Source organism: Trichosurus vulpecula, chromosome 1 (genome assembly GCF_011100635.1).
Source record: "Trichosurus vulpecula isolate mTriVul1 chromosome 1, mTriVul1.pri, whole genome shotgun sequence".
Taxonomy (NCBI): Eukaryota; Metazoa; Chordata; class Mammalia; order Diprotodontia; family Phalangeridae; genus Trichosurus; species Trichosurus vulpecula.
In genome coordinates, this window is record NC_050573.1 from 394,816,602 (window position 1) to 394,826,971 (window position 10,370).

The following is a 10,370-nucleotide window of genomic DNA, read 5'->3' on the forward strand; positions in this document are numbered from 1 at the left end:
CAGGAAGTAGATAGAGAAGGTTATCTGAACTAGGCTCATGAATTAAACAAAATACTGGTGTGTTATCTCATTTCCAACCATAAACTGAGTGTTAAGCCTGGAGTAAGACTACAAACAGGAACCTGGTGGGACATCCGGTAGGGATCCACAGACTTTGAACAGGAAAGTAGTTGAACATTTTAAAGACCCTTGCAGAAGATAGCACAGGGAAGGTAGGGCCTAACTACTGGCCATATGGTTCTACAAAGAAATGGAAGCTCAGATGCCAGGCTAACAACAGAAAGATGTCAGGCTTCCCTTAACGGGCAGAACTAGTTGTAATTATGAGCTTCTAGGTTCACTTCAGGAAAACCAATGAGAAAAAAAAAAGTATAACAGATCAAGGACAAGTTAGATCTCACAAGACTTGGTGATGGAAGTGACTGCCTGGTAGTAAGACATCCTGGACCCTAGGCCCTGAGCAACCTGTAGAGGCCAGATAAAGAAGGGTCTTTCGTGACCAGGGAATTGAAGGTAGATCTTCAAATGGGTCAAAAGTCATTGAGATTCAGGATAAAAGAGACTCTGCCTTGTAGGGTAATCAGAAGTCCAGGAAAGAATTCATAGGACCTCAGATTTTGAGCTAGAAGTGACATCAGGGGACATCAAGCCCAAACTCTTCAGTTTTAAACAAGGAAACTAAGGTCCACAGAGGCTAAGTAACTTGCCCAAGATCATCTACATACTAAAGGGCAGAGCTAAGATTCAAACTCTGATCATCTTACTCCAGAGACAGTGTTTTTTCTACCACACCACCCTGCAACTCCTTTTTCTTGGTTGGTGGGTGATGGGGGAAGATACAACAAGCCAAGTACCCCACACCAGGAGGCAGTGCTGAGAAACAGGTTTTAAAAGGCCTGAGAAACCTAGTAGCCTTGTCAAATTGAAACCTGAGAACTGAGACAAGCCAAACCCAAATGGTTCTGGCCTGGGAGATTCTAGAGACAAGATATGAAAGGGCGAGAGTTAAGTGTTCAGGAAACAGCAGAAGAGCTATAAAAGAAACAGACTAGTTCCCTTTCCATTTGCATAAAAGTCTGGAATAGCTTTTAAAACATCTAAAACTTTTAAGCTTTTCCCTTTATTATTTTTGACTCCTTTAGGGATTCATGACATTGTGTTGTAAAAATCCTTAAAGAACAATCAAAAATTAAAGAGAGGCTATGGGCTGATTTAAAAAACAGTACAGGATCAATAAGCTCTAAATGGATAAGTAATCTACATGGAAAAGGTCATAGGACAAAACAAACTAGAAAACAAGAGGAGAACTACGATTTGGAGAGAACACATAACCAAAATGGGACAGAAAATCTCAAAAGGCAAAACAGACAAAACCTCAAAAACTTTTGCCCAAATAAAATTAATATAATTAGAGTAAGAAAACTATTGAATTGTGGAGAACACTTTGTAAAAAATATCTCTTACAAAATCTAAAATCCAAGGTGTTTTATAGGAAATTGACACAAAAATAGAGGACCAAAATCATTCCCCAATCGATAAGTCAAGGGATATTAAGTTTTCAAAAAGAAGACATGCACATGATCAATAATTAGAATTTTTTAATGCTCCAAGTCATTGTTTTTAAAAAAGCCTCACATCTTTAAACTGAAAGTCAGTGTTTTCAAAGCTGTGGGAAGGCAGGTACATTAACACACTATTGGTGGAGTTATGAATTGGACCAAGTGTTCTGGAAAGTAATTTTGAATTGTGAGAGAAAAAGAGACTAAATTGTTCCTACCCTTTGACCCAGGGACCCCATTAAATGGAACAGATCCCAAGGAGGTCAAAGATTTAAAAGTCCCACATTTACTATAGCAGCACTCTTTATGGTAGCAAAAACTGAAACAATGTACGTTTCTGTTAACAAGAGAACGGCGAAACGGAGTGTGGTTTATAAATATAACGGAATATTACCGTAGCATAAGAAACAACAATGTTGAGGAATTCAAACACAGAAAGGCTGGTATGAACTAATACAGAATGAAGAATGTAGAACTATAAGAGGAACACATGATTACAATAATCATTCAAACCATAAACAATCAAAAAACAACCAACCCCAATTATCTGCTATGACCAACTTTGGTCCCTAAGATCAATAATAAAACATACCATCATTCTCTCAGTACCTTGTCTGGGAACTAGGGCATGCATTATTCTATATGCTGTCTGTCAGCTACTATTACTATGTTTGTCAGTTTTGGGTTTTGTTTTTTTTTTGTAGGGGGGAAGGCAGGGCAATTGGGGTTAAGTGACTTGCTCAAGGTCACACAGCTAGTAAGCGTGTCAAGTGTCTGAGGCCGCATTTGAACTCAGATCCTCCTGATTCCAGGGCCGGTGCTCTATTCACTGCACTACCTAGCTGCCCAACATCTGTCAGTTTTGCTTAGCTGAATACTTTCCAAAATGGTTCATCACAAAGGAGGATTCTATCAGGACGGGGAAGATAGATGATGAAATGACTGTGTTGCAAAATACAAAAGTCATCTATATAACTTTAGAGGGGGAAAGCAGTAGGGCAAAAGGAGTAAAAATTGGCATCAACTCTAGCAGGCCAAGCTGGGTGACAAAGAACTTTGGTGGGTAAACGACTAGAAGGAGAAACAGTAAGCTATGTTCTGTGCTTTCTGACAGAAGAAAGGCAGGACCATTGAGCCTATAACATCACAATCAGAATCTAAAGAATTGTAGATAATATCAGAATACTTGTTAACATTTTCTCAGCACACAATGAACACACAGCCTTGGCTTTGTGTTTCTATAATTATATATTCTTGACAATGACCAAACCCTTGAGGACTCTGTGGACAGAGTACAATACACTGGAAGATCAGTGGACTTGAAGCCAGAAGACCTGGGGTGTGGGGCAGGTTCCTGGCGCTTATGACCACAAGCAAGTCAATCTACCTCTCTTGAACTGAGTTTCCTCTCTTATAAAATGTGGAAAGTAGCACCTGTTCTGCTGACTGTATAGGGTTGTCATAAGCATCAAATAAGGTGAGAATCCATGTTAACCATAAAACAGTTTTTATATTACCTTCATTTACCAATATCTTACTTCCCTCTTCATCTCTCCGAGAGCCATCCCTTATAACAAAGAACTTTCAAAAAGGAAAAAAAAACCCACAGTTCAGCAAAGCCAAACAACAAATCACTCAAGTCTGACATTATATGCAGTGTCCCACACCTCCACAGGCCTCAACTCAAAAAGAGTACAGGGAGATGCATTGTTGTGTCTCTTCTCTGAGGCTAAGATTGGAGATTATAATTTCACAGGATTCAGTTTTCATTTTTTGTCACAGTCAATACTGTTGTAGCCATGGTGTCTAGTTTTCTTGATTCTATTTATTTTACTTTCATATAAGTTCATATAAATCTTTTCATTCTTTGCAAGTTTTATAATCATTGTTTCTTACCGCACTATACTACTGTATTACATTCATGTACTATAATTTGGTTTCCAAATGATGGACCTTTACTTCTATTTCCACATCTTGGCTACTAGAAAAGGACTGCTGTGAACAAAGGTACATGGTGCTTTTTAAAATAAAACACTGATTCTATGTGGATCTAAGCCTAATAGAGGGATCTCACTTTCCAAAATGGCTGGACCAATTTACAGTTCAACCAACAGCATATCAGGGTACTTGTTTTTCCACAACTCCTCTAACACTGACATCTTTTGTCATCTTTTACAATTTGCTGAGCATGAGGTGAAACCACAGAACGGTTTTGACCTGCATTTCTCTTATTACCAGTGATTTAGAATAGTCTTTCCTAGGTTTTTTCATGCTTGGCAATTCTTATGAGAACTGTTTGTTGATATCCTTTGACCTTTTATCCAATGGGGAATGACTTTTGGAGTCATGTTTATAAAACACTCATACAAATCTATAAAAAGTTAAAAATAAACTACTATTACATACGGCAAGCACATTTTTAAAGTGTAAATTATGTCCCATTTATGACATTCTTGAAAAAACTAATAAACTCAATTTCATTGTCATAATAGGAGGTAGCATGACCTAAAAGATCAAGTGATAGACTTGGAATTAGAAAGGCTTGGGTTCAAATGCCTCCTTCGAAACTTAGTAATTCTATGACCCTAGACAAGTCATCTGCAAAATGGGGAAAACAACAGTATCTAAATCACAAAGCTATTGTGAGGATTAAATGGAAAAAAATATACCCTGAAAACCTTAACATACAAGATAAATGTTAGCTATCACTGTTATCATATTACAGCACATTATCATTCTGACAATGAAACATACCTTTCCGTCGTTGTCAAAAGAATCGAAGAAAATTCCAACACCATTCCAATTATCAGCTGCTCCAAACACAGGACCTTCCAAGCCTTGATTTTCGGTATACCAAATTGCCTGTTAATACAGTACAGTAAAATTTAGGACACTAGAAGCGCATACTTATGTACATTTTATAAGTTAAACACAATTTCATACTAGGCCATCAGCTCCAATTCGTCCTCTTCCAGTGACTCGAAATGTCACCTCAACCTCCCAGTTTTCAAAGGAAGCTTTTGTCTTTGTCCAGACGGATCCTTTTTGGCTTTTCAAAGAAGGAGCTATTCGAATCTGGTCTGAACTAGGTATTGCATCTGAAAAAAAATATTTTAAAGAAAGCTTTATGTGGTATTTCAATGGTAGTCAAATAATCATTGCAAAACATAGACCCTCCTAATTTTTTGAAATGTTTCAAGATGGACCCTAAAGCATGGGATGAAGCTGGCAACTTAACTTAGTAGCAAGTAGAACAATTCAATTAAAAAATACTCCATATTAAAAACAAACTTTTAATTTCAGGCACTTCAAAATTTAATGCTTTTGAACAATAAACCACATATTTGCAATTCAATTAAACCCAATCCAACAAATATTTATTAAGCACTTACTCTATGCAAAGCACTATTCTACGTGTTAAAGAAAATTAAAAATGATCCCTGCCCTCAAACAGCTTGCATTCATTTTGTTGCAGGGGGAAGGTGGGAGCAGAGGTACAACACGTACACAGGAAAGAATAAGAAAATTTACAGAGGGAACATTAACAACTAGACTAGGATCAGGGAAGACTCCAACCCTTCCCTCCAAGAAATGGAATATGAGCTGAATCTTAAAGGAAGCTAAGAATTCTAAGAAGGGGAGCTTAGGAAAGAGAGCATTCTAGGGATTTGAGAGAGTTAAAAAAAACTTGTGGGAAGCCATGGAGGCAAGAATTCAGGGAACAACAAGTAAGCTAGCATGCAGAATGCAGAAAATCATTCAAATAAGTCAACAAATACATATTAAGTGCCTACTATGTGCCAGGCAAGTTGCTAAGTGCTTGATACCTACAGAAAAGCAAAATCACAGTCCTCCCCATCAAATAGCTCACATTCTAATGGAGGAGACACCAAGCAGCTAGAAGGTAACCTCAGAAGGCAAATACTAGCAATGAGAAGGACCTAGAAAGGCCTCCTGACAGAGGTGAGTCTAGCTGGGTCCTGAAGGAAGCCAGGAGACACAGATGAGGAGAAAGAGCATTCCAGGCTCCGGGGGCAGTCAAAGAACAGGTTTAGTCAGGAGACAGAGCAGCATGTTCAAAGGACAACACAAAGACCAGTGCCACTGGATCATAATGGAAGAAAATGTAAGAAGACTGGAAAGATAGGAAGGGACCAGGGTGTGAAGGACTTTAAATGCTAAATAGGGCATTTTATACTTGAACTAGAAGTAACTGAGAGCCACTGGAGTTTACTGAATAGGGGAATGACATGGTCAGACAAAAACCATTTTGGCAGCTGAATGGAGACTGGAGTGGAGTAGAAAGGCTAGAGGCAAGGAGCCCAAATAGAAAGCTACTGCACCAGTCCAGGCATAAGGTGGTAACAACCTGTCTGAAGGTAGTGACTGCATGGAGAGACAAAGGTAATTATAAAAAAGATGCTGTAAAGGTAGAAAAGACAAAAGTTGGCAACAGAACAGGTATGTGAATAACGTGAAACAAGCCTAGAGAGATAGATCATGAGGGATATTAAATGCTGAACTATTCTATTTCATCCTAGAGGTAACGGGGCCACTGAAGGTTCTTGAGCAGGGGAGTAACATGGTCAGACTTGCACTTGAAGACCTATGATTAAAGAAAGCTACAGTTATATTCAAAATTCTTAGTGAGAAACAATAAAGGATTATGACTGAAAAGGAAAACTTTGCAGTTAAGTTCTTTGAACACTATTTGTATTTAGTAATGCCCTTTGAATATCTCAAAAGGACTTTGCATAATATTCCCATAAGAAGGAAAGGAGCATTATTCTTTCTTTTTTCCAAGTTCAAATAAGAAAGTACCATGCTGCATGGAAAAGAGCACTGGTCTGGAAGTCAAGACTCTATTACTGATTATATAACCTTGAACAAATCATAACCTCTTTGGATCTGTTTTCTTATCTCTAACACTCATATCAGAGTAAATGGTCTCTAAGGTTCCTTCTGGCATTAAATTCCATGATTTGATCTATATGAACATGTACAATAGTCCAAGCCAAAAACTATTACCATGGGGTAAACACAGGTGGGAATACTGAGGCAAAGAAAAGTTAAGACACTTGGACAAGGTCGGATACTCTTCCTTGTTACCATTACCTTCACTGAACTCACTGGCACAAAGCACTATATTGGGAACTGAATCCAACAAGTTCTGCCTCCCACACTGGTGGAATATTAAGGGCACAAAGGAAAAGCAATTAAATTGGAGACTTAAGAACACATACGTCATAGGTTTTTAAAAATTCGTAATAAAACATCTTCAAACTTTACTCATCTAATTTCCCAACTCTTACAGTATACATAAAGGTGAAAAGAGAAGAGTGTTGAGGTTTAAATGTATAAAGACTGCAAAGAAGGTAAACCAGATGATCTTTAAAATACCTTTCACTTTAACAGCCTATGGATGTCTATGAATCTACGTATGTCAGTAAGTTAATAACATTGACATTTATAGAAGTGATTCCCAGGATTAGAATAATTGGGACTGAAATCCAAAATATTCCATACTTGCATTGCCTTTCATCACAGTTTCCCTGTGCTTAATGGCATACCTCTCTGTCTTCTACCTAATGAAATCCTCCTTATGTTTCAAGACCTAGTTCAAATGCCATGAAACCTCCCCTGATCACCCACTCTCATCCCAATAAGAAATTACCTTTTTTCTTCCTTGGATAGCTTAGACCAACCTGAGCACTTAAAATAGCACACAAATACAAATAAATAAATACACACACACACACACAATCTAGGTGTATATAAACATACACAAACTTGGGATGGGCCCTCCCTTTGGGAGGCAGAGAGTAGTCTGGACCTGTGATTTCATCAGTGTAGAGTCCTTGTTTGTAAAGTCTTTCCACCAGTGCATATCAGCCACTGATTTATAACTGATTGTCTTGGAGCTTTGAGCACTGACAAGTCACTTAATCACTGTCACAAGCTTTTTTTTAAGTTAGAGGCAACATTTAAACCTAGGTCTTTCCTACTTCAAGAATGTGGTCATTGTAGCATGCTGCCTCTCCTTAGGACATTCTCTTTTGTATTAGTTACTCATAAACATGGTATTATCTGTCTAATAAATCATAAGCTTCATAAAGAAAGGAAATTGCTTCACTTAACTGTTGTATCTGCTCCAGTTTTGGCACACACATTGTAAAACACTTAATAAATGTTTGGGGAATTGCACTGAATCTCACATTTCAGTGTTTACTGAATGAACTGTAATACAGAAAGCCACACCAATTCAACAAGCTGTGGCTGGTTAGTTCAGCTGATTACAGGCAAGTTAACTAAGCCAAGGTTATGGACTGTGTTTAGGCTAGTTACCTAGCTCCATTAATGGAAACAAATTGCACCCCTAAACCTGGTCTTTCATTCAACAAATATTGATTGCCTATGTGCTGAGCTAAAGGGATACAAAAGGCACAGGATCCACCCTTAAGGAATTTGTAATGTTAATCCTTAAAATGCAACAGAAGGGTTCTGCATGCATGTATTCTTCCTATACAAGCTCAACTAGGAAGCCAATGCCATGAAGTACTGCATTTTGATTGAAGCATACAAATCTACAAACCAAAGTTTGTATGGAAACTTACAAAAATCAGTGTTTAATTATTTATAATTAAGCAATTAAGATGACCAGAGTCCAATCTGCAATAATTGCTTTAGTGAAAAATCCTAATTTCTAGAGTGGTAGGTCAGTTGCCAAATAGAATTTATTGCATAGAGTGCTTGTGACTGACACATCAGTGAATAGTGACCCATTCCCACTAAAATCTGAAAAACTTGTTTCTTTAACAGAAGAAAATGCTTTAAAAAGGCACCTTTAGAAATAATGACTCCAAACACATTATCACATTTTGTAATGTGTTATCATCAGGGTAATAAGATCAAATGAAAAACTGAAGATATAAAGTTAGCATGATTTGGCAACTGGGTAGTGAGTGGGAAGAACACTGGCTCTGGAGTCAGAGAAACTGGGTTTAAATCCAACCTTTGAAACTGACTGGGGGAGAGAGGAAGGGAGTTTCCTCATTTGTAAAATGAGGGGGCAGCCCTAGATGGCCTGAGATCTCTAACCAGGTCTAAATTTCGGATCCTATGAATTCCCAAGTGTATGCAAAACTTCAAAAAATCTAAAAAGATCCTTTTTTTCTTCACCTCTTCTAAACAGAGTCACTATAAAGTTACATGCCTTACAACACAGGAAAGGAAACTGATCAGATAAAGGCCAGGCCACATTAACTCCTTAAAGAAGCCACAAACTGAAGATGGATTTTCAGTTTTAAGAAACCTGTTCTCTGACATGAGAAGAATTTGCTAAATGACACTAAAACCAACACAACTCATCTCAGGTGCTGTGGGGGACATAAATCACATAAAAGTTAAAACTTAAATGAAACTCTCCACTTTTTATAGACCATAAAACTCTAAGAGAGCAAGGATCCTTTTCTCACCTTAATTTTTTGTATCACCCAGCCCAACAGGTATTCTCAGCACGCAATCAACAAGCATTTGTTAAGTTCCTACCCACCATGTGACAAGCACTAGGTACTAGAGAGCACATGTCAAATGGAAACACTAGGGAGACCTGACATAAATGAAAGCACGGCTACCTTCAAGAAGCTTATGTTCTAAATGGGAAAAGAATATGAACACATAAAATACAAAATACATACATACAGCAAATACAAAGTAATCCCGAAGAGGGGCATTAGCAGCGGGGGCAGGGACGGGGATCAGGAAAGGTAAGAGGCAGAAGCGAATAGGTGAGCGTTAAAGCTTGTTGGGGGCGGGGAGAAGAGGGGGGGAAGAAGGACGGCCTGTGCAAAGGCGCAGACACTGGGGTCCCGTACAACGTCCAACCACTGGCTAAATGTTTGTTGAATGAATGCTCTTAAGTGAAGTTCGGGATCTTTTGTGTGCGTGTGTCCTGAACCCTCTCCCACCTCCTGTGAAAGTCCGGTGAAGCCTAAGGCTCCCTTCTCGGAATAAGGCTCTTAAATGCGTAAAATAAAATAAACGGAATTACAATTATTCCTAAATATGATTATTTAATTTTATTTAAAAAAAGCAAGCCTCGCCCCAAGTTAAGTGGGGTCCGCTCTAAGTGAAGCCGGAGAGCTGAAGCCAGGCCACTTTCAAGGAAAGGGGGCGGGATCCCCCGAGCGATACGTGGCGAGACCAAAGGACTGAAACCTGATACAAGGACCCAAAGGTTTCAGGGGAGGTGCGGTGGGAGCTGGGTAAGCAGCACGGGCGGTCGGCCAGGGGTGGCCCGGCCTGGGGAGGAGAGGGAAGGGTCGTGGGGCACCGGGGAGGGGGCAGGGGCAGCAGAGGCGAGGACAGACGCCCCCCTTCCCTTTCCCCCTCCCCCGCCCAGGGGGTTTCCCCTCTCTTAGCCAAGCAGGGCCACGGAGGGCATGGGTCTGGGGAAGGGCCCCCCGCCCCAGTCCGCACTTACTCCCCGCGTGGGCCCAGAAGGGTACGGTCCCGTCGCCCTGCACCAGATGCGGCCCCTTGAAGCTGTACTTGTACTCGAACCGGCGATGGGGCTGCGGGGCAGGGGTGGCGGCAGGAGCCCCACCACCCAGCGCGGGGTCCCCGCCCGCTCCTTGGGCGTTGGAGAAACGGCTCAGAGATAGTAGCAGCGCGCAAATAAGCGGGCCGGACCCGGCCCTGGCCCCAGCCCGGGGACCCCTACTCCTGGACCCCGCCATCTTGGATTCTGGGACAAGGCGGCCCGCCGGCGGAGGGAACGAAACACCGAGCGAACAGCCAACAGGGCGTTCG

General features: G+C 40.3%; 1 protein-coding gene across 1 annotated transcript in view; it reads right to left on the bottom strand.

Moving 5' to 3' along the window:
• The window catches only part of LMAN1 (lectin, mannose binding 1), a 47,393-nt gene extending 37,023 nt beyond the window's left edge, over positions 1–10,370 (bottom strand). The window contains exons 1-3 of the mRNA XM_036757766.1: positions 10,042–10,370; positions 4,503–4,657; positions 4,314–4,421 (exon numbers count right to left, since the gene is read on the bottom strand). Coding sequence (XP_036613661.1) covers positions 4,314–4,421; positions 4,503–4,657; positions 10,042–10,297 — 519 coding nt within the window. The 5' untranslated portion in view covers positions 10,298–10,370. The remainder of the gene's footprint in view (positions 1–4,313; positions 4,422–4,502; positions 4,658–10,041) is intronic.